Source organism: Myodes glareolus, chromosome 14 (genome assembly GCF_982192425.1).
Source record: "Myodes glareolus chromosome 14, mMyoGla1.1, whole genome shotgun sequence".
NCBI classification, from domain to species: Eukaryota; Metazoa; Chordata; class Mammalia; order Rodentia; family Cricetidae; genus Myodes; species Myodes glareolus.
The window spans coordinates 42272429-42297792 of NC_142039.1; the positions used below are offsets into that span (position 1 = coordinate 42272429).

The following is a 25364-nucleotide window of genomic DNA, read 5'->3' on the forward strand; positions in this document are numbered from 1 at the left end:
CGGGAAAAATTGTTATTTCCAAAGGTAACTGGTTTACCACTGGCATCAGACTTCCAAAAGCCGGCACTCAAGGACTCGAAAGGGTTTAAGCCAACGTCATCATAGCTGCTTCTGTGTAGCTGTCTGTCGTCAGTTGGTGCAGTCTTTGTTCATTCCACCCTGCTCTAGTAAAGGAAATCCTGAAAGTCACAGAAACATGATAGATAACCTACTTTTATGAATTACATATTGTTTTTAAGAGACTGCATGGACAGGTATACATACATATGAGGAATATTTTGTTCTTTGTCTGAAGAATCAATGTCACGTTTAATTATCCTGGGAGGAGATTAAAGGACTTCTGGCTAATAAGAATAACAACAGCTACATCTAGTTCATGGAACTAAAGATGAAGGTGAAAAGGACAACATACACGCTCGTGGAGTTTCAGAGGAGACTAGGAAGGACCATTTGGGAAATGTGTCAAAGTAATACCAAAAGTCAATAGACTGATGCACTTGGACACATAACTACAGATATGATAGATATTCGTGCCCATGTGATATACCTGGGAGGGCTACTGGAATGTTGAAGTTACCCAGCACTTGTGACAAACACCTGACAAGCAGCAACTTAAGGCAGGAAGGGTTTGTCTGGACCCACAGTGTAAGGGGTATATGGTGATGAAGGCATGGCAGCAGGCACATGATGTCGCTGATCACACTGTGTTAGCAGTCAGGACACAGACAAACACTGGTGCTCACCTCATTCTCTCCTTTTATTCTAGCTGAGATTCTGTCCCATGGAATGTTGCCACCCACATTCAGGGTGGGTCGTCCCCACCTCAATTAAACCTTTCTGGGAACATTCTCATAGGGATACCCAAAAGTATGTTTCAACAGTTGATTCTAGTTTACTCCAGTTGACAGTGATGATCAGCCATCGTGTGAGAGTTGGTAGAAGCTGAACAGCATAGTTTAAGCAAGATTAGAAAACACTGGGTCACTTCCTAAAGCATTTGGGGAAATACAAAGGTCCTTGGGGGCAACCGTTTACACCTCTTCACAGCCCACTACACCATCTAACGCATTTCTCCCTCTCCACTCTGCCCCTTCTGCACGCTCCACAGCTCTTCAAATGTCCCACACTCTTTCCAGAACTCCTATGTCTCTTCCTCCTGTTCTCTGCCTCACCCGTCTATGGCTGGGTTCTAGAACCATCTTTTCCCTCGCTAGGACCTTGATCTCATAACATCCTTCCCAATGCGTCTTTTGTCAACCAAGGTAAAATCAGTCTAGTCAAGAGGAATTCTGTGTCTCTGTCTATGAGGACTATGCTACCGGGAGCCCACTGAGCAAGGTGTTAGGAGACGGTAGCCGCTGGTAGTTCCAGCTTCAAGGAGGGCTACATCTTCTGCACCTCGAGAATCGTGATCGGTGCTATGAAAGCCAAAAGCCAAGCTGTTTCGAGGGAGTGAGCAGTCTTGGGAAGCGTGGGGAATAGTTTTGCAGTTACATAGCCTAGTGAATTTCCTTCAGCACAGTGTGGGTAGTTTGTAAGGTCGTGAAGTCAGTGGGAGATCTGGAGAGTTTGGCTGCACACAAATCCTTCTGCCACTTTGAGAGCCCCGAGGCCATAGTATTCCACTTTGGTTTCCTTCCTGCGGGATGCCTGTTGGAAGGTGTGTGTGAGCAGGGCATCTGAACATAGTACAGCTTAGTATTTGCCATTCAATAAGTGCAGATTGCCCTTGGCTACTGAGCGCTATGCTAGAGCCAGCAGCTTCCTCCCCCACCCTGCTGCAGCTAAGTGTGTGCACAGAAGTCCAGGCGAGGCTGCACAGGCCCTCCTGAAGAACAAACACTGGCATTCATAAAGAGCCTAGCGGGTTTTCAGAGAAGGCCCAGCACTCAGGACTTTGATCCTTCGCCCATATGTTCCACAAACCTTCCCTTTTCCCTTCACTAGAGATGTAAGGACATAACAGACCTTGAAAGTAGAGAGAGGAACTCGCATTTGAGAGGTGGAAGAAGTGTCCAGGAGCTGCTGCATCTATGGGCTCAGAGGAGGACGGCCGCTGTCCTGCTTTCATTAGTTCACTCATTGCCCTTGCTCGCTGGGATCATTCCCAGCATGACTGTGCAAATTCTTGACTTTACATTCAATTAAAACAGACATTAGGTTAACATTGACTACATATAGCTGTCCTTGAGTATCTATAGGGAATTGATACTAGGACCCCATAAGCCACCCAAATCCACAGAGGCTCAAGCCCCTTACATCAAATGAGTGATCACACAGACCCTCCGTCCACCCCCTCGTACTTCAGATCACCTCCTTATGAGTTAACGTATGACTCCAAGTCAGTGTAACTGATGGGGAAAGAGCTATCCCACTGTAATGAGTGATGGCAAGAAAAGGTCTGTACATGTTCCAAACATTTCCCATTTGCAGTTGCTTGACTCTGCAGGTTTAGAATCGATGGATACAGAGAGGAATCGCTGCTCTTTAAAAGCCCAATCTGAAGGGCCAATGAGGTGCTCCATGGGTGAACGTGTTTCGCCGTACAGGCCTGACAACCTTAGATCAGTCACTGGGGAAGTAATGAGAGAACTAACTCCACAAAGTTGTCCTTTTGCCTCCACATGTGTGCCCTCTCTCTCTCTCTCTCTGTCTCTGTCTCTGTCTCTCTCTCTCTCTCTCTTTGTCTCTCTCTCTCTCTCATACACACACACACACACACACACACACACACACACACACACACACGCCAATAATGAATTAAACAATTTTTCTTTCTAATCTGGGAGCTAGAGAGATGACGCGGTGGATAAAGCAGTTGGCCGCAAAAGCATGAGGACCTAGGTTTGGCTATGCAGAGCTCACAGAAGCTGGGTGTGGTGGTGCAAACGCCTGCAGTCCCAGAGCCCCTGTAGTGAGACGGGAAGTGGAAGCAGAGCTGAGAGACACTCACAGGCCCGACGCCATGCTACACTCAGTGGTGAACTGGAGAGCCGGTCTCAGACAAAGCAGGAGATGAGAACCAACACCCAATGTTGTCCTCTGACCTCCACAAACACGCTCATGCTCACACACACACACACACACACACACACACACACACGTGCACACACACACATACACACACACAATACAGTAAAATAAAATTTAAAAATCCAGCCCGTAATATAAGAAAAGAAACCAGTTTCTAAGAGGCTAATCTCAAATACCTAGCAAGCCTTTTCTATAGACAACCACACCCATGAACATAGCCCAACACAAAATTATAAACTTAGTTAAGAAGCCATTAAATTTTTCTCTTTTGTGATTTTTAACACTAAACTGTGGCAGGCCTGGTATGAATTTTGTAAATCTTTTAAAAGACAATATCGTGTCACGGCGTCAAAAGTTTGGGCACACCAGCCCCAGGGAAGACAATGCAGGGATGCTGACTTTGAACTTGCTCTGCTGACAGAAGCCAGTTGTTTTGATATCTGAAAATCTCTTCCTATGTGAGGATCAAGCCCAGGGACTCACACATGCTTGGCAGACCTTCTTCCCAGTTGGCTGGTGACCTCTGACCTCTCTTCAGAGCTTCCTGGAGCCAGAGGGAACCTGAAGCAGGGCATGCTTGACGAAGAACTGCGTTTCCAAGACTCCACAAGCCCCAGGGTTTGCCTTCTGAGAGATAGATGCACCACCCATTAGTCTTTTTTGTTTCTACAGAAGCTAAACAAATGCATTTCAAAAGTTTGGAATGTGTCAGTAGATAGTTTCAAAAGATGATTGTTGAGAACTGAAGCAGACAAATATCTCATCATTGTAGTAAAAGAACATGGGAGTGTCAAATCTCTTAAGATACTCTCTCTCTCTCTCTCTCTCTCTCTCTCACACACACACACACACACACACACACACATACACACACACACTGTACACACATAAAATGTAATAAATAGAAAGATGGGTAATGCTCTTCATAGTGATGACTGTCGAGTACTGTGAGATCCTGGGATTTATAAAAACAAGCAACATCCCCACTCACCCTCAAAGTACATTTGAAAAATGTCAAACCCAAGAATAGCACCATGAACTTTCACCTATATCCAACAATGGAAACAGTTTTTAATGACTTGTTTTGTTTCTTTTCTTTTGCCTGCATACACACACACATCAAATAAATTGCTAATGTTACCGAGTTTCCTTCTTAATTGCCTCCTCTCTTGTCTGGGGATGAATCGTGCCAAATGCATCATGCTGTATTCTTCTCCACAGTCAAATCTGCCAGATGACATCTTTGAAAATGGAAAGGCAGCAGAGGAGAAAAGGCCACTGTCCCTCAGTTTTAGTGACCTGCAGGACGGAGACTGTGTCTTCACCTCCAGCTCGGCCACCTCACCCTCCAGTTCACACTCAGCCCATCCAGAGATTACCATCACCCCTGCCGAGCTCACCCATGGCAGCCTGTCCTCACAGACTGAGGGCACGGAGGACAGCAGCTCCTCATCTTCCAGGAATTCCCTGGGTGAGGACCATGAGCCAAAGACCCCTGCAAAAAGGGAGGTGGTAGAGCCCCGGAAGCCCGGTGTGGCCGCAGGGTCGGGCGCAAAGAGCCTGTCCCTGGAAAGTAGCGTTGCCGAGGCTCTCCTGCAGGAATCAGATGAGACCTCTGAGCTCAAGCCTGTGGAGCTGGACACGTTTGAAGGAAACATCACCAAGCAACTAGTGAAGAGGCTCACCTCAGCCGAGGGGCCCGTAGCCACGGAGAAGCTTTTCTTTGAAGGCTCTGTTGGTAGCGAGTCTGAGGCTGGCCGCTCCTTTCTTGATGGTAGCCTGGAAGATGCCTTCAATGGACTCTTCCTTGCACTAGACCCACACAAGGAGCAGTACAAAGAGTTCCAGGATCTGAACCAGGAAGTCATACACTTGGATGATGTCCTCAAAGTAAGTACCTTTCTGGAAAATCTGATTCGGTTTGGGAAAAGTCATTCTAAACCAATGTTGTATTTAAGATAGCCAATCTTATCCTGTCCCAGGACATAAGTGAAGGCGATTTGTTTAATTCCACTCACGCCTATCCATTTTTATCTTCCTGACACCAAATAATCTTAGCTAAAATGATTAGGAATTGGTTTAAGAACTCTAAAGAAGGTCTAAGAATGGCTAAGGCCAAAGGATCTGGGCCAACAGGTCATTCTTTAGAGTCAGGTTCCTGAGAGGACAGACCTGGAAATGAGAGGATGAAGAAGACAGGAAAAGTTGGGGTCAGGCAGTCTTGTATCAAGCAAGTTTATTGAGTACAGAGTTTTATATATAATTTTCAGTGAAAAAAAATGGGGCAAGAGTCAGCAGAAAACGGCAATACAATGAGACGAAGTCAACAGGAAGCTATTCGAGCAATGTTGCCCACAGGATAGCTCAAGTCTGTCACAGACTGATCACACACAGCCTTGGGACTGATAACCATAGCCCTTTAGCAGGGAAGTGTTGGGTTCTCAGGACCTGAAGTCACAGGTCCCCCAAGGCCCAAGCCCCAGGCCATCGTTGCCTTAGCAGGCACATTTGTCATCTTAGACAGGGAACTATAGTTTTTCTCCATACATCAGGGCCTCAGAGAAAGTCTTGGTTCGGCCTGTCCCCCAACAGCAAATAGTTTGCCATGAAAACGGGGGGACCCGAGTTCCATCCCCAAAACCCACATGGAAACAGCTGAGCTGGGCTTGAAATCCCAGCGATCCCAGAAGCAGGTGGACCCCTGCAGTTTGTCTGTCTAGACTACTCAGTGAGCTCCCTGACAGACAGAGACCCTGACTCAAAACAAGATGGCACCTCAAAAACAACCCTAGAGGCTGACCTCTGGCCTACATATGCACACCCTCATGCGCGTGTGTTCATGTCCTCCACCGCCCCCACAGGCGTACCAAGTCTAGATATGAAATACTGGTGTTTGCTCACAAAGATGCCACCAGTTAGGGTCCTTCTAGGGGTACCAGGGATGCTGGGGAAGTTAGCCCCACACTGTGGAGCCATCCCCTCTTCTCACAGCGCCCCTTGCAGAGGGTAGTCCCTCCTGAACTTGACCCAGATCAGCCAGCTGAGATCTCGAAGGTATCAGTAACACTAACACCTTTGCTCATAAACTAGGAGCTGGGGAACCACAAATTCCAGCAGACACTTACATCCATCCCTGACGCTGAAGCAGGGACAAGGTGTGAAGGCAGGAGGGAGGGGGTGATAGCCCCTCAAACAGAATATCAAGCGTCACAGCTACGTCAGAATGTGTCTGTGCCTGACACGCAGCTGGACATTCTTTCTAAACGCAGCATAGGAAGACAAGTGTATATGGTCAGTTGTTGAACCTCTGTTTCCCCGCTCCGATTGTGTGGTCACATAGGATTCCTCAAATTTAAAAAAAAAAAAAAAGCTTGAAATTTGCTGCAGCAAACTGAAAGCCAGCCCATAGGAGGTCCCCTTGTTCCTCTGTACCATACTTTCATATGGCCTTTGCAGTATCAGGAGCTACAGTCTTAGAACTTCGCAACCGTCTTCTTTCTCTCCATTTGCTCTTACTGAGCTAGCTGCAGACAAGATTTGTGCCTGGGGCAAATGAGAATAAGAATTTAGGCCTCCTGGGACACTCCAGGTCTTCCAGTGTCACTGTAGTTCCAGTATAGAAAGACCCTCTGAGAAGCAGGGACGGCCCGTAGAATCTGCTCTCCCTAGGACACGTCTCAAAAACATGCACTCAGAGCTCAAGCGTGGACACCTGGATGGTGCTCCGCCTTGTGTCTCATCTGCGTGATCAGCCAGCTTTGCCTTGTAAACAAGGGGTACCTATTTCAAAGAGCAGAGGTGCACACTGACCCCACTAAAGAAGGTGCCTTGAAGCAAGACAGTGGTGGGGTTTCATCTTCAGCGAGAAGGGTAAGAGATGGCCCCAGCCTAAGGCACCGATTAGACTCAGCTCATCAGGATACAGTGGGCTCACTTGCTGTCCATCTTATAAAACCTTGGTGATCTCAGAGTCCTTTCTTTCTGACTGAGCCTGCTCTTGTCCGGTACTGTCCCGGTATTGTCTAGTGAAACCCTTATCCACCTGTCTTTTTGATGTGACCGATGAAGCCAACATCTTGTACCTAGGTGGTTGGCTTAGGAAAGAAGACTCGAAAGACAGGCCAAGTTCACAACAGTTCCCCCTTTCTCCCTGAGATCAGCAGCATCATTGGGACCTTAGGTTTGGGGTGAGTGGCTTCCGCAGGACAAAGCTCTCTCTTTTTCTTCCTCCTTCACATTCTTAGGATGCTAAACATCTTGAGGATCAGAGACTCAATGATTCTGCTTCCCGGACGGAGATCACTGAGGGTGAATGAGACAACCGTGATTTAAAAGACTGAAAGACATGTCCCGAGTGCTTCTGGGCCATCCCAAGTGTCTGGGACAGATTCCCGCAAGGCCCTCCCTCCCTTGTGCTAAGAATCAGCAAGGGGATCTTCCTAGCCGGACAGAGGACATTTAGTGCGCCTTCCTTGCAGGACTTGTCCTGTTTAACCCACCTCAAGTCCTCTTGAATATGTGGATCTGCTTCTTTTTTGTCTCCAGGCCGTAGCTACTGGCACTGCCCACCAGTCATGCTTCAGTTTATGTCCTGCAACCTGCTCTTGAAGGAACTTGTTCCCCCAATCCCAGAGCCTGGCCAGAGGGGTGTCGGTACATGTTCCTCTCAAAGCAGAGGTCTAGGGAAATCAGGGTTATTTTCCCATCATGCTCAAGTTACTCATTTGTTCCTCTTTGTGCCTAGTGCTCATGAAAATAATAAAATAAAATAAAAGCTTCTTTGAATAGAGCATGGCGATGCAGGGCTTCCCCTCTAGTCAGCCTTGGGCAAGTGAATCAATGCAAGGCTTACTTCCTAGTCAGCCAGGAGCAGATGGATTCCTTTTCTGAATTCTTTTTGTCATTGATGTAAAGCATACTTTAGACAGAGAGCTCCAGGCACGGCACCCTGCAGACACTCTCTAGGCAGAAGAGGCTGGTTCTGGTTAACAGTCAGCAATGACTCAGTGGCTTTTAAATTTTGTCTGCTGGGTTGATTTAAAAAAAAAAAAAAAAAATTTTTTTTTTTTTTAAATAGTCTCACTGTATTTAGTCTAGTCTGGAAGGCATGAACTCAAATGGTGCTCTCAGTCAGCCTCCTGAGTGCCTGGGGTCTCAGGCGAATGCGATGGTGCTGCCTTGCTCGTTCTGTGTTATTTGGTCATGAGCACTGTGCCAAAGGAACGCATCACTTCTCTTTCCCAAGACTTCCGGGTTATCATTTTTTTAAGTTATTATTATAGTAATGCAACTTCAAACAGAGGTAGATCTGCCAATCACCCAGTGCCCCCTCCAGTGGCCCCCAATCGGCCCCCAGTGACCGATTTACCTCCAGTCCTCTTTTTCCTATTCTTCCCGTGTACTCTGGGTTATTTTAGACCAAATCACAACTCTTGTGCCATTTTTCTCTGCGGTTGTATTTCTGTTTCTCAAGATGAAGACTTGAAATGCCAGCCAAAAATAAAAGCTTGGAAACCTGTAAGAGAGTGTCATGTTTCCCCCTGGGTGCCCTGAGTCCTGCTGGTCCCCCTGGTGTGTTGATGGTGTCCTTGGTACCTTGTGCCTTTGCAGTGCAAGCCAGCAGGCAGCCGCAGCAGATCCTCCAGCTTAAGTCTGACAGTTGAGAGTGCGTTAGAAAGCTTTGATTTCCTCAACACCTCTGACTTTGAAGAGGACGAGGACAGGGATGAGGCCTGCCACATCGGAGGAGGAGCAGACTCTGTGTTTTCAGACACTGAGACCGAGAAGCCTGGGTGAGTGTGGAGACAGCCAGTACTTACATCTCTCCCATCACAACTGACACAGTCCCCCTCCATGACCGTGAGAGGCAACCCGGTACACGGCTCCAGGATGGCACAGTCCTCGCCGTCATGTTCGGCCTTACAGGCTGCAGGCAGGCACACGAGGCCTAGGACAGCCCTGAGTGCAGTCCAACACAAAACCATAAACTTACGTAGAACATCATGGCATTATTTTGTGACCTTAGTTGGTGTCTAGATTGCATGGTTCTTGAGCATGGACTTTCATAGATGATGGTATTGTATCAGAATGTCAAAAGGTCGGGCACACCTGCATTCCTTTTGATCAAGTGCAGCTTCTAAATTCTACTGGCAGTTGGAGGCTACATAGGGAGCACAGCCCCTTTTACTTCTTCGCAGAGGAAGCGTCTGTGTGACATGTGTGATGTGTGGTGAGGGTCTACACATGCACGCATAGAACGACCACATACAGGACCTTCTGACTTAGCCAAGCCGGTAACACCAGGCCTGGACCCACCATCCCTGCTATGCCGCAGACTCCCAATGCCTTGGTTCGCTGAGCTGTTTTCTCAGCATCCTCTGTCTTTCCTGTCAGCTCATCTCTGCATGAGGTTGACATCACTGGTGTGCTTCCCAAAGCCAGGGTTCCATCCCCCTATCATGGAAAGATGGATGCTTGACACTCCATTAGATCTATGTCCCCCCCCCCAGGTAGAAAATGTGTCACCTTCTCCCTTGGGTGTCCTCCTAAAGTCAAGCCAATGTTCTTAGAACCAGATCCCGGGCCCACTTTGTGATTTCATATTAAGCAAAAAAACTTAATGGCCAGTATCACCTGCTAAGAAAAAATCCACCAACATGTAACAGAGGAAGGGATGGTATCCTCTATTATTTTTGGTTTCTGTTGTTGCCAAGAGGTTTTCTCCAAAATAAGATAATATATATATAGTTTTTGTTCATATGTATATATATATACATATATATATACACACACACACACACACACACACATATGAGCAAACTAGAAATAAAAGGAAATTACATGTAGAAAATGTGATATTTAATTTATGGTTCTTCATGCTGCCTTGAAATTTCTTTGGCTTGATTGAATTTGCAAAATATCCCTTCACTTAAACTTTTCTATACACCTGTTAGCTTTTGCTGGTGTATATAAATGTCAGGTACAGCTCTAAACTGCAGCATTTTAAACAAATATATCACCTCTTTCATACATTCTACAGAACATTGATTTTAAATCTATCTAATCAAATTGGTCTTGCTGTATGTTATTAGAAGCAATAGGAAGAGGTATATGTGTGTGTGTGTGTGTGTAGAAGAATGTGCACACCTATTAGAGTATATGCCCGTATGTATGAGAGTGTATATGAATGTGTATATCTGGACTGTGTGAGCCTGTGTAGTGTGTGAGTGAGTGTGCACTGAGAGTGTATGCGTGTGTATGTGCACAAGTGTATATGTGAGTTGTATACATGTTTTGGGTTTTTGTTTTGTTTTGTTATGGGGTTTTTTGGGGGGAGGGAAGAATGAGACAGGGTTTCTCTGTGTAGTCCTTGACTATCCTAGAACTCACTCTGAGGACCAGGCTAGCTTGGAACTCACAAAGATCTTCCTGTCTCAGCCTCCTGAGTGCTGGGATTAAAGGCGTGTGCCACCATCGTCCAGCTGTGTGCTTATGTTTTAAATATGCCTTGCCTGCCAGGGTGCAAACTGAGCATGGTTCTTATGTGGAAATGCGAACAAAGGCAAGCACTCAAAGCTCCTAAGCTTTCTGTGGGTTCTGTCACCGCTGTGGACACCGCAGAATGGGAGGTGGAAGAGCAAAACTCTGCCCCTGTGTACCTGTATGTGTACCTGTACAACCGAGGTACTCTACCGGCATCCTTGCTACTCGGGCCTTCCATGTGTGAAATGATACAATCATCCCCTCCTCCTGAGCATATAAAAAATAAAAATGAGAGGAGGCAGGGAAAAAGAATGAACGACAGGGAAAGCGAGGTACATTGATGCTGAGATTTGGAGATGCCAAGGTGAACCCATTATTTTATATGCTAATCTAAAGAAATTAAATTTTTTTAAAAAAAGCAGAAAAATATCTCAGGACATAGACATAGATCAAAATATATAAATAATTTAATGTTAAATTTTGACACAATTATGAAAAGGATAGTTAGCTATTTTAAAGATTCTGGGTGTTCCCGGGGCTCACATGATGCATACCAAAACTTCAGCAGACACCAGCCAAATATCTCAGTGGGTGAAGTTCCTGACGCACAAGCCGGGTAACCTGAGTTGGATCCCAGCACGCAAATGTGGATGGACAGATCCAGCTGGACAAGTTGTCCTCTGACCTCTAAGTACACGTCACAGCACACGTGTCCCCTCTCATAAACACAAAATGACAATAAGTAACGTTTTTTTTTTTTGCTTCCGCAGAATTAGTTGCTAGGAGAGACATACTAAATGATTCTAAAGTATAAAACTAAGTTCCTTTCCCCCAAAATTTTGTTTTTCCTGTCTTTTTTAAATAGGGAATATTCCACCCTTTTGAATATTAGAACATATTGTAAATTACAATGTCTACAGTACCATCATTATATTTTTAAAGTAAACACTAAATACATTGAAAAGACAGATCCATGGTGGTCGTTTCACCCTTCAGTCATGGCGGCTGTTTCAGCAGCATTCACGGAAGTCACTTTCCAGACCAGAAAGCATTAACTGTATGTCCTATGTCCCCATTATAACTCACGTCCATACATGCAGTCAGTTCTTCCTTGTCCCCTAATATTTAACCTTTCTTTTTCTCTCTTCTGCATGTTATACTATACCGACATGTGTGTTTGTTTACAGATATGCCTGTATTATTGACTAGGTCCTGCATATGAGGAAGAAGATGTGGTTTATTTTCTTTCTGAGATTGTGTGACCTCATTTAGTATTGTACATTCTAAATTCATCCATTTTACTGAAAATTTTGTGATTATATTTTTCTTTAAATCTGAATACTATATGTACCCAGCTTTATACATATATCATATATATGTCCATCAAATTTTTATTACCCATTCATCTATTGATGAACAACTAGTTTGGTTCCAGTTCTTTGATATAGCAAATGAAGCAGCAGGTGTTTCTTGTTCTAACTCTCTTATAGATTTTTCAGACTGGGTGAGGGATAAGGCATAAAAATATGTTCAATAGCAAAGCTATATTCAATAGTGTAAGTGTAACAGTCCACAGCTTCACAGTTCTATTCTAACTGTATAGAAGCTCATTGAGATGCATAGACTTGGTTCTGGTTAATTTTGTGTAATTTTGTGTAATGGTTTTGATTTACAAGAATTCTTGTAATAAAGTTTATGTTCTTAAAAAATTCATTTTTAAAAAGAAAATTCTATATACTCAGATTATAAAATAATCTGGATAAATATAAGACTTATTTGTAAACTTAAAAACCATAAAATATGACCAAACATAATAGTGCACACCTTTAATCCCAGCACTTTAATCCCACTCAGGGTTTAATCCCACTCCGGCAGAGGCAGGTAAATTTCTGTGAGTTTGAGACTAGCCTGGTTTACAGAATGAGATTCAGGACAGCCAGGGCTACATAATGAAACCTTGTCTCGACAAACCAAAAGTAAATAAGTAAACATAAAACTCATAAACCAAAACAAAAGCATATGTCCACTGAGAAAAGAATAAACAGCCCCAGTGAAATCCACCTGTAATTCCAGCATTTAGGGAGTGGAAACAGGAAAGCAGGAATGCAAGGCCAGCCTCAGGTACACGACAATTCTCACATGGCTATGTTAGACCAAAAAGAGAAGGGGAGGAAGAAAATCAGATAACACACAAATCAGCCTGTTTAGTGTGTGCCCATGATGATATAACCTCAGACAGTGTGATGGTGGGGTCTAAAGAGAGTAGGAGAAACAGGACTGGGTTGAGAACTACATAGCCACACTCTCCTGCTGAACAGCATCTGACTGTTCACAGCCCCACATCTGCCCTTGGCAGTTTTTCCTTCCTCTTCTCTTCAAGTAGCACTTGGCATGAGGCCAGGTCAAGGCCTGCGCAATCACTCTTTAATGGATTCACTCATAGGAAACCACAAACACAGGACTGTTGAATTCCAGAGAAGCTGGCCGATCCCCCGAACACAGAGCGGGCTAGTGAAGCCAGTGCAGAGCGAGGGCCCGGTTCAAAGACTTCCCGGAGAAACGGCTTCACAAAGCGCTCATTGTGCTTGGACCGCAAACAGCGGCGGCCCATGTTTGCACGGTCTTTTGATACCTGGCAAATTGGCAGCGTTGCTGAAATAAGTTGCTCTGGGAAGGGATCTCTGCTTTTAAAAGCAAACCGGGGTCCCCACGTAAACTTGGCCTGTGGTTTGTGCACAGAAAGAACGAGCTCGTGTTTCACCCACGTTCCTGCCTCACAGTTACAGGTCAGTGCACTCGGAAGCCAGAGGCCACCTTAGCGAAGCTCTGACTGAAGACACAGGCGTGGGGACCAGTGTGGCAGGAAGCCCGCTCCCACTGACCACAGGAAACGAGAGCCTGGACATCACCATTGTCAAACATTTACAGTACTGCACCCAGCTCGTCCAGGTAGGGTGCATGGTGTGTGGGAGGTGGGATGCTGACGTGCCAGGGAGGTATACATGTTATGTGTTTTAGTTTTGCCAAGGAAATGGGAGTTCAGAGGTAAGAGAATGGAGCAACCTGGGCAGGTCCCCACGCGACAAAGGAGCAGAGTCACCAAACAAATCATTTAGGTCCTTCCTTCTTTTCCTTGTTCCCTGCATACACGTGAAACCATTGCCTGCTTATGTGGTCTGAGGCCTGGTATATAGCCTTGGATTGCCTCAGTCACTCAGGATTTCCTGTCACAAAATGGAGATGTCACTAGGGGTCTCCTCCTGAGGCCATTGTGAGAAACTGTGTGCACTAATACATGGGCAGAGCTCAGAGTGGCACCCGGACACAGACAATGCTCTTGGGCTACGCTGGGATAGCTCTGACTACAAGAATGACTACAGGGCTGGAGAGATGGCTCAGAGGTTAAGAGCATTGCCTAATCTTCCAGAGATCCTGAGTTCAATTCCCAGTAACCACATGGTGGCTCACAACCATCTATAATGAGGTCTGGTGCCCTCTTATGGCCAGCAGGTATGCGCACAGACAGAATATTATATACATAATAAATAGATAGATAGATAGATAGATAGATATTTAAAATAAAATATGTATAATTGAGTCTTTAAAAAAATAATGACTATAAAATATGCTCTTCATTTTCAGTTTGGAAACAGGGAAATAGAACCATGCCGTGAACCCAAGCATTTTTTTTTTTGATCAGAAAGTAATTTTAGGGCTGGAGAGATGGCTCAGAGGTTAAGAGCATTGCCTGCTCTTCCAAAGGTCCTGAGTTCAATTCCCAGCAACCACATGGTGGCTCACAACCATCTGTAACGGGGTCTGGTGCCCTCTTCTGCCCTGCAGGCATACACAGAGATGGAATATTGTATACATAATGAATAAATGAATATTTTAAAAAATAAATAAATAAAAGAAAGTAATTTTATTAAATTATAAAAGTTTCCATTTCCGCCCCTCCTCCCAACACCCTCCCACTCCCCCCACTCCCTCTCCTCCTCCCTCTCCATCCCTAAGAGCAGTCAGGGTTTCCTGCCCTGTGGGAGGTTCAAGTTCCTCCCCCCTCCCTCCAGGTCCAGGAAGGTGAGTATCCAAACAGACTGGATCCCCAAAATCCAGTATATGCAGAGGAAACAAGTCCCAGTGTCATTGTCAATGACTTTTCAGAAAGAACCCAAGCATTTTTAAATCAAATCTTTTCTTGTTTATCCACCTAACCTTCTGCTATTTTATAGGAAACTGAAATTTACATAGAAGGAAGGGTAGAGCTGAGCATGGAGTTTCTACCAATAATCCCGGAACTTGGGGGAGCTAAAACACTTATATATTATTATGTTATAATTTTGATTATAAATTTGAGGACAGCCCGAGCTAATAGTTCAGGCCAGTCTGAAACACTTGGTAGACCATATCTTAACAATAACCTGGAGCTCTGCCACTGAGAGAATTCCAGAACATAGATATATGTGAAAAAGGTTAAAAATAACAAACACATATATGATTTCATGAACATTGTCAGGCCGGGACAAAAGTGTTACACAGGTCAGCCTGGCAACCCCATTGGGAAGGGCGCAAACGGTAAGGTCCCTGCCCTCGACATCATTGAAAGAACTTTTTTTTTTGTCTGGTCAGCAAATCGTCTTCTCCAGTAAAACCCCCTTTGTGGCAAGAAGTCTCCTGGAGAAGCTATCGAGGCAGGTCCTCGTGATGGAGAAGCTGGCCGCAGTGAGCGACGAAAACCTAGGGAACATCACCTCTGTGGTGGAAGGTAAGCGCGCCACCAGCAGGCCGACCCTGGAACCAGAGCACGCCGACCTGCGCCGGAGGCACATAGCTTTTTCTGTCTACAGCAGACAAAACACGCACGCAGAGATGACACCCAGCTCCATGTAGAGCTTCTGACGTTTTCTGTTGCCAAGACTGCCCTTAGAACAGGTGATCTGGATTGTTCCAACTAGTGGAGTCGGTAAATCTGACCCCCATAGTGGATGCTGTTGTACACAGGAGGTGCTTCCAAACCCTGCTGTGGAAGAGAAACTGCGTGGACTCAACCTGTGCTATAGAGTGAGGTCAAGGGTAGCCTGAGCAAGACTTATTTCAATATCAATAGTAAGATGATGACTGGAGATATAAACCAGTAGTAGAGCATTTGTGGCACGCGCGCACGCGTGCGCACACACAAACACAGACACGCATGCACGCACTCACGCATGCACGCATGATCACGTGCTCGCATGCTCCCACATGCTGAAAGAATAAAAAAAAAAGGAAAGAAAGAAAGAAAAGTTGCCTGGAAGTAGACAAGAAGATTGGGAGTACAAGGTTGTCCTTTGTTTGAGGTACAAACTGGGTTACAAGAGACCTAGTCTTAGATAATTAATTATATTATACTAATTAAAATATTTAAAAAATAAAAGTACAGTCTGTAAAAAAAAAAAAAAACCACAAAAGAAATGCTAAAATGTCCCTGGGGACACCTTGCCCACCCGACTCAGGCAACCATCTTCATCTTTCCATCAACATCCCATTCTTTTCCAGCCATCCCAGAATTCCACAAAAAGCTGTCCTTGCTGTCCTTCTGGACCAAGTGCTGCAGCCCAGTCGGGGTCTACCACAGCTCTGCCGACCGAGTGATCAAGCAGCTGGAAGTCAGCTTCGCCAGAACTGTCAACAAAGAGTATCCAGGACTGGCAGAACCAGGTACAGATGGCAGTAAGAAGCCCTCCTCCTCCCCCCCGCGGCGAGGGGCACACAAAAAGGCCAGCCTTGAAAAAAAAAAAATCCACACACTACAGGGAAAAGATCAACGAGTCCGCTAGACTGCAAAAAGATAGCGAACGTGCATTATGCCAGCCGTGACTTTTTTTTAAAGTACTGTATTGATTATTTTTTCCTGCCGTGACAAAACACCAGACAGAAACTGCTCATAAAGGAGAGGTCTGTTTTGGTCACATTTCAAGAGTCACAGTCCATCCTGGCAGGGATGGCATGGCAACAGAAGCAGGCCGGTGGAAAGTGAAGGGCGCATGTGACAAGTGACAGATTGGAAGCAGGTTCACCCCGTGGCCATGGCAGCCAGTTAGCCCCTAGGTTGTGAGGCTTCCACAGCCTCCAAGATAGCACCACCGCCTGAGGACCAAGTAGCACTTGAGTGTGTGGGAGGCATTTCCCATTCAGTCCACAAATACTTCATGTCTGTATTGCTGCTCAAATGTTTGTACATTTGTCCCTCGGTGTTTGTGGGTGAATGGTGCTGGAACCTGGCATGCATGACTGAGGCTGTATTTGCCTGTATCCCTTGCTTATACCGGTATGGGTTGTGTATAACCTCCACATCTCCTCCTGTATACCCCAGATGACTTATAACACTTGGATAGGCCAATCATTGCTTGGGGAGTAACTGCATTTAGAAATCTCTACATGTTCAGTAGAGATGTGCTTTTCCCTGGGTGTTCTTGGTCTATGGTTGCTTAGATTCATAGATATGGGACCCATAAGCACAGAGGGCTGAAAGTAAGCTTTATCCATGAAAATCCATCGGGTACAAAAGTGTCAGTTATGGTACAATGACTTTTTTTAAATTTATTTATTTATTATGTAGATAGTGTTCAGCCTCCATGTGTGCCTGCAGGCCAGAAGAGGGCACCAGATCTCATTACAGATGACTGTGAGCCACCATGTGGTTGCTGGGAATTGAACTCAGGACCTCTGGAAGAGAAGACAGTGCTCTTAACCTCTGAGCCATCTCTCCAGCCCTACAATGAGTTTTGAAGAATGGGGAGTTTCTATGGACTCCTAGTCTGTGCCTACAATATGAGCCAGCAATTCTACTCTTAAATACATGAAGAGAAGTGGGTTTTTCTAAGCCTTCCTGTCTGTGTAAGACATGCATAAGAAGATTCACAGCCTTCGTCACAACAGCCAGAATTTGGTGACAGCTCAAATGCCATGTGGAAATGGAGATTCTGTAACGCAATGATATCGTAGAGTAGCTTGTAGCATTTCTCGGAGACTCTATTGCCATTACAGGCTATAGTCTCTCTACAGGTGGCTCTCATAGAGACTATGTTGAGTAAAATGAACCAGACATAGACAGTACATGTTGCATATTCTGTTGGCGTGAAAGTTCAGGAACAGGAAAAGCTCACTTAAATCGATAAAACTCAGGCTAGGAAACTGGGTGTGATGCTGAGCTTCTGTAACTGTAACCCTCGGGAGACAGAGGCAGGAAGATCAGGAGGCTGAAGTCAGCCACGGATGCCTGGCAAACTGGACATCAACGTTGGCTACATGATGCTCAGAAATAAAAATAAAAATGGAATTCAGGTTACTTGTTCCCTTTTGGGGAGGCTGAGTGGCTACCAACAGGAAGGGCCCCCAGAATAACTGAAGGGAAGCTGCAAATCTTTCACATCCTGACTCACTTGGTATTGTCATGTGGATATAGAAAGCAGGGACACTACCTGACTGTACATTGAAGGATAGCTCACTTTAAGCACTTTTTTACTTTATACTACTCTGATAAAAGGTGAGCAACTAAATTAATGGATCTGAGTACCATAATGAGGGGCTGGAGGGATGGCTCAGCAGTTAAAATTACTTACTGCTCTTCCAGAGGACCCCAGTTCAATTCCAAGTATTCACATGGCAGCTCATGTCTGTAACTCCAATCCCAGGGCATCTAATTCCCTCTCCTGGCCTACTTGGGCACCAGGCACACACATAGAACACAGACATACATGCAGGAAAGACATCCATACACATAAAAATAAATAAGTAGTTTAAGTGAATGCATGAATAACAAGTTCCGTGTTAAAGATGAATGTAAGTACCACGATAAAAGGTTAAGCAATATTAGTACCGTGATGAGCAAATGGATATATAAGTACAATGATAGTCACAGTTTCCGTAGGATAGTGGTTATCACATTCATCATGAAATACCAAGATGAAAGATGGATAAATGGGTGAGTGAATTAATGGATGAATGAATGAATGAATGAAAGTTGGTCCAGTTCCTTAAGCCACTTTGTCTCTTCCTTCCCAGTGTTTCGAACACTGGTGTCCCAAATCCTGGACTGCTCCGAGCCTCTGCTGTCGTCCAGCCTCTGCTCAGAAGTCATCACTGTGTTCCAGTATTACAGTTTCTTTACCAGCCATGGTGTGAGTGACCTGGAGACTTACCTGAGCCAGCTGGCCAGGCAAGGTAGGATGCGCTCTCCTGTCCTGTTGCAGAAGTGTCTTGGTCTGGCATCAGCTCTGGTCTTGCTAGTCAGGATGATTAGTAATGATTGCCCTTCGCGGGTGAGCTTGCCTTTTCGATGTCTTCTGGGCCCTCAACTTTAGTAAACTTCCTAGTATTGGAACAGGATCTCACTAAGCACACTGGTCCCCATCAGGGGCTCACCAAACGGGAAACTGACAGGAGATTGGTCATCCCATTGCTATCCTTCCTTTCTCAGCTATTGGCAGTGCTATTTCAGATTGCCTTTTGTGGTAGAATTCTTATTTAGAGTGAGCCAATGGGAAGGGGAATGAGGAAAGATAGGAAGTACGAGGCTGCCCGTTCAAGGAAGGTGAAGGGGGTGACTAGGAGTATGCCAAGCTCAGTCCAACCCTTTCATGTGGCACTTCAAATATTGTGTACATCGTATCTGAATAAAGGATCACACTCTTCAGGACAGCCAGAAGATAGCAGTCAGGGGCTGGTTCCTGGTTCTCAGGTCTGTGCTCGATAAAGCCATTGAGATTTAGCAATCCAGGCCAAAGGGATAGGAGGGAATGGAGAGTGTTCTCTGGGACCGGGTAGCACCGGGTACAGTGCCACACAGCAGCACCTTTGCTGGCGCAGACCCAGGTTAGTTCTGCGCTTTCCAGAATGTTAAATCCTGAGCCAATATGGGTGTTGTTTGGCATTGTGAAGGAGACATTTCTGCATAGCATAGGACACATGTGCTCTAGAGAAAGCATTGCAGGTGGCATGCCTGGCATACAAGACCAGGACCTTTGGGAGATTTCATGGTTGTTTTTTGTTTTTGTTTTGTTTGGGTGGGCAGTTAGTTTTGCCTTTGGTTTGTTTTCTTTAAACTTTTATTTTTTTTTGTCTTAAATTACGCGCCCATGTGTCAAGTGGGTTTGTGCCTGTATGTGCAGTGCCCATAGAGACCAGAAGAAGACGCTGTACCCCTCGCCCCAAAGCTGGGGTTTAAAGGGTTGGGAGCCATTCCACCTCTGGTGCCTAGAATGAAATTCTCTGGTCTTATAGAAGAGGAATTTGTGCTCGTAAACGCTGAGTCAGCTCCCAAGCCCCTTGTTTTTGTTTTTAGACAGGTTTCTCTAGCCCAGACTGGCCTCAGACTTACTATGTAGTCAAAAATTGTTTTGAACTTCTCACCCTCCTGCCTCTGTCTCCCAAGTTCTAAGATTACAGGTGTATGCTACCGTGCCCAGTTTATGTGATGGTGGAGATTGAACCTATTCACTTTCTATGTGCGAGGCTCTACCAACTGAGCGATGTCCCCAGCCCTTTGCTTATTTTTAATGTCTTTTTTTTCTCTTTCATTATAAAATGGATAGTTTTTACATTACAGAAAGTTTGGGAAATAGAAAATATATATTCAAATATCTCGTCCCTACTTGTCAACTTTTAACTTTCATTTGAACATGCATGGTTTTAGATTTCAAAATTGCGCCTTGTTAAGACCGGGGTTTATTTGTTTGTGTGTGTTTACTTGTTTTTGCCGTGCTAGGGGATTAAACCCAGGATCCCCTATACTGGAGAAGTACGGTACTCTGAGTTAATGCACCCAGAGTGATTGTTCCTTATAAAATATTTTCTCTTGTTTATATCTTAATATGCTTCATGCTGTTAAAAGTCAAATATTTCCAAGCATTTTATTAGTTTTATATTGCCCTTATACTTGGATGTATCCTGTGTATTTGTATTGTCAAGTGCTTTTTGTGATTTGTTTGTTTAACTGTTATTTAATACACCCTTGGGGATTTTTATTGGCATACTTATTTACAAAGCAGTGGAACTAACAGACATCCACAGCAAAGAAAACAGGAAATTAAAGCAAAAATGTCTAGATGATTCTCACCTTTCTTCACTATGGGAAAGGTGTGACTGCTACAAGAGGTGAACTCTGGCTTTTCCTTTCCCATCTATTTCCATGTATTTCCCATGTCACTGAATAGATGCCATCTCATCATTGTGTTTTAAAGACCAAGAGATATCCTTGCTGGATGTCTACTCAGGAATTAGACACCAATCTGCATTCACAGAATACAGTCAGTTTGTCCCAGAGGGATTCAGAATCCTATAGTTCATCATATTGTCTCTAGATTCCTATAAACTAAGTGATTGTTCCCCTTCCAGTCTTGACCCTTCACCAAGGATTAGATTTTTGGCATTTGGTTTTGAGTGAAAGACAGTGTTTACTATGACTATTTAGAAGGTGGCAGATAATGTTTCTTTTTATTTTCTTCATTGTATATTTTTACATTTGGCTGTTGAACCTGTCTGTATGGCACTGAGTGATGGATGCCTATAACCACAGCATTTGGGGAGTTAAAGGCAGAAGGACTAGGAGTTTTACATCTTCTTTCTCTTCATGGAAAGTTCAAGGCTGCCCTAAGCTATATGAGATTCTGTCTTTAAAAAAAAATTCTATGTATTTTTGCCACCATTTTAGGGTAGAAATTCACCTTTACATTTTTCCTACAATTTGCCCTCATCTCATCATAATTATTTTCATTATTGACCTTTGTCATAGACTAAGGTTTTCTGTACACTTGGGTCTGTTATGCATCTGTTCTTACGGAAAGCGTAAGTGAAATGCTTGTGTTCTCGACACACACACCACGGCACTCTCAGAACGTGAGCTCTTGCTCCTCACCTTCCAGTTGCCGTGGTTCAGACGCTGCAGTCCCTGAGAGATGAGAAACTGCTGCAGACAATGAGCGACTTCACACCCAGCAGCCTCCCGGCCCAACAGGAAGTGCTTAGGACCCTGGCTCTTCTGCTCACCAGAGGCGACAATGAGGTCAGCGAGGCTGTGACCCTCTACTTGGCAGCAGCCTCCAAAAACGAGCACTTTAGAGAAAAGGTAGGATGCTAAATCGTGCCTAGCAAGGCACGGGCTTCACTGTCATTTGCCACTGACATCCAGCTGGGCTCTATGGCACTCACCCAGGAGGCTGGAGAGGAGGATGGTTGAGAGCTCAAAGTGGGCCTGGAATGGAGACACCAAACTATGTTACTGAGGTTACTAGTGTCACAATTTCTGATGTATTTCAAAAAGGACTGCACAGGAAGAGTTCAAAGTTTCCCAACCCAGAGAAATGGGAGCGTGTGAGGAGGTGGGAACACCAGAAGTAGATCTGAGTGTCACACATTGTCACAGAATGAGGAGCATGTGAGGACGTGGGAATACTAGTGGCAGATCTGAGCATTATACCTTGTCTTCCATATTGCCCTCTACCCCAGAGATGCATATGATTCTGTCAATTAAAAGCAAAAGTGGTATGGTTTAAAATAAAAACCAATAAAGGAAAAAAAAATTCTCCCACAGAACCCATTAGTAACCCTTAGTTAGGAGATAGGGTCCCCACAAGCCCCTCCCTGCTCCATACCTGGCAGGCCCAGTCTTGCTCAGGTCTCAGTACAGGCACCCAACTGCCGCGAGACCATGTGTGCAGTAGCTGCACCATGCCCTGAAGACAGCGTCTGCAGCCTTCTCCCTGTCTCCCAACACTTCCTTATTTTCTCCTCCCTTTTCATAATATGCTGGATCTCTTGGGACTGAAGTTACAGCCCATTGTGAGCTGCTGTGTGGGTGATTGGAACCAAACCTGAGTCCCCTGGAAAAACAACCCATGTTCTTAACCTGTGAGCCATTTCTTCAGCCCTAGACTTTTAAATATTTGAGACAGAGTCTCACTATATAACTCTGCCTAGCATGGAACTTTCAATGTAGACCAGAATTTCATGCTGGCTTGAAATTCACCATGCAGACCAGGTTGGCCTCAAATTTGCCCCAATCTTCCTGTCTCTGCATGCACATGGTGCACAGATATACACACAGGCAAAGAACCCATATACATAAAACAAAGGAGATTTTTTTTAACTTAAAAATCTATATATCACATATGAGAGAACCTGAAGAGGAGATACAGAGCAGGTGAACTACTGGACAGACAAACAGACACATGAGGACTTTCTGAGGCCCAAAGCTTAGTTCTTCATTTTATTATTATTTCTGTCTCTTGTTCTATTCTATTCCTTTTCTGTTCTGTTCTTCTACCCTGACGTTTTCCTTCTGTCTCTCTTAATGTCTTTCTTCTGTATCTTTCCTGGTATTTTTCCTCTCTTGTGTCTTTATTTTTCCCCTTACAGCTTATATATCCCAATGAATCCAAGTAAAAACAGCATGTTTCCATACCTCTTACATGATTACATATTACAGGTGAAAAACAAATTGTCCCAAGAACCCACATACATTCATATCCAAGCAACATGTTATAGATTAACAGAGTGTAAGTAAGCAAAGTATTTTTCTCAGCCAGTTCTTTTGCTGTCAGGCTGTATTTTATGGTTACAAAGAAAGGACCAATCATTTTATTATTTATCACAAAAGGTAATTTTTTTAAAAAAATCTTAAAGCAACCACCAATATAAAGTTTGTGTGTATGTGTGTGTAAAACAACCAGTCAGCTCTACTTTAAATCCTCAGTAATGTATAGCTACTCATTAGCAATTTTTTATATCAGAAATCTGGGGCAGAAATACGTACAAGGAACTAATTATCGCCTTTGATCACCAACCCATCCTAGTAAGAAAGGTCCCTCAGCCAGCAATAGCCAGGCTGTCACTGTTCTTGTTTCCTGACCTCATCGAGTCCCTCACTCAACTATGTGCCTTTCTAAGCTTTAAATTATTCCCCAAGGTTTTTTCTACCTAAAAGTCATTAACAAAAACATCGTAACCTAACGTTACTAACAATTCCACATATCTAAATTCTTTATACAGGTGATGCTCCAGCAGCAATGCTTGGAAAAAAAGTCAACCACCGTTATTTTAAGTACCAGTAACACTGCCCAGTGAGGGGCCAGAAAGCCCCTGAGAGTTTTCATATAACCCATAGATTATGGAGGGATGTGGTGACAGGAAGGCACCAATCAGAGCCGTGCTCAGTAACAGCATGAGGCCTCAGGGCAGAGCCCTCCTGGGGCTATGCCTCTCCACGGCTCACTCCGGTGTAGCTTTGCCAATCCTGTTCCTTGAGTTCCAATGCTGCCTGTTGATCCCCTCACATGGTCTCAAACTTCCCCACGCCAATTACCCTCCTTTGTCGCCTGTCTTACAAACTGTTTGGATGACACACAGTTCAAAATGTATCACAATATCTCTCCTTCACTTCCAGGCCTTGCTCTATTACTGTGAAGCACTGACAAAGACCAATCTCCAGCTACAGAAGGCAGCATGCCTGGCCCTAAAGAGCCTGGAGGTAAAACCCAGTCCCATAGCCCTACAGTCCCACGCTTCCAGAATCAAAGCCCCTCAGCCCTGTCCAGACTCAGAGGCCCACACTCATCTCCTGAATCAGAGACCCCATCCTGGTGGCGCCCCTAGAACAACTAATCTGTTAAGCATAGAGGCAAGCCCCACATGACATAGCAGGTTCTTTCCATACTCAAACCCCGCCTTGTAGCAATGTCTCTCGGGTCCTCAGAGCTGCACCATCAGGGTCCTCTCTCCCCTTCAGCAATGACTGCAGAGGGTTTTGTTAAAGTCACTACGTAGAGAATAACTGCGGTTGACCACTGACCACAAGAGCCATCATGACTCTGGATCAAATGTAGAAAAGTATCTTAACCCCCAAATGAGATGATGTGGTGATTTCCCCAATGTTTATCATGTATAAGTTAGCACAGAAAAATAAAGCCTGCGCTGAAGTGTCTCAACTCGGTTTGTCACTGAGCTCCCAGGTCCCTTCTCTTTAAATTAGTTTGCAGGCGTGTCAGCCTTTGATAGCATGACATGACGTCATCATCTACAGGTTTCACAGCTGAGTTACAAAAAGAAAAAAAAATACACTGTCTTAAATCTGTGATTTTTGTGTCAAGCTGCACTGTTAGCCTCAGCCACACGTGGACTGCGGGCTGCATGTTGGATGCCCCTGACTGCTGAGCAATGGTAACATGCTAGAGGAGGAACTTGTGAGCAGGGAGAGAGCTAAATGCAAACACAAGGAAGCAAAGACTGCAGACTTCCAACGGAAGTGTGTCTTTCGTCAGACCAGATCTCATGTGTGACCCACCTTTGCCACATAAAAAACATTAGGAGAGGGCCCAGGAGAAAGAATGAGAAGGCCACACCTTAGTGTTTACTAAAACCTTAGGTGGGTGCATGGGACAAGGAGCAGGCCTGAGGGGACATGAAAACAAGAGATTAATGCCACAAAAGGAAAAGTTAATGACCGGTGAAGGAAAACAACCGTGGGAAATTTTGCCTTCCTTGTTACTTGGTCAGAAAATTACCTTCAAGTGACCCAACCCCTCCCCAAAAAATGTCCCCATTGGTTAAGTATTTATTTGGGCACTCTCCTGGCGTGCTGTGACTCATTGTAACTGAGTGTCTCTGCCACAGATCTCAGACACACAAAGTGCAGCCGTCGGTCTGAGTTCTACCGCACTTAGGTTTTAGCCCGGGCATACCCCCAGCTGAGAGCACCACATCCCTGCCATCCCTGCTCTGTTTCTTTTCTCCCTTCTGGGAACAGAAGTTCTCTTTCCAGGCCACTCCCAACTCATGAAAAGAATTCCTCACAACGTGTTGTTTCAATGCAAGCA

General features: G+C 44.8%; 1 protein-coding gene across 4 annotated transcripts in view; it reads left to right on the forward strand.

The window, feature by feature from the left end:
• The window catches only part of Ripor2 (RHO family interacting cell polarization regulator 2), a 111165-nt gene that overhangs the window by 79045 nt on the left and 6756 nt on the right, over positions 1-25364 (forward strand). For 3 of the 4 annotated variants that reach the window (XM_085699315.2, XM_048428164.3, XM_048428165.3), the window contains 8 exons: positions 4255-4923; positions 8644-8825; positions 13296-13464; positions 15145-15280; positions 16051-16212; positions 18559-18717; positions 21417-21619; positions 23936-24019. In XM_085699315.2, coding sequence (XP_085555441.2) covers positions 4255-4923; positions 8644-8825; positions 13296-13464; positions 15145-15280; positions 16051-16212; positions 18559-18717; positions 21417-21619; positions 23936-24019 — 1764 coding nt within the window. Of the gene's footprint in view, positions 1-4254; positions 4924-7277; positions 7808-8643; positions 8826-13295; positions 13465-15144; positions 15281-16050; positions 16213-18558; positions 18718-21416; positions 21620-23935; positions 24020-25364 lie in introns of those variants that run through there. The other variant, XM_048428168.3, reaches the window with a different exon arrangement.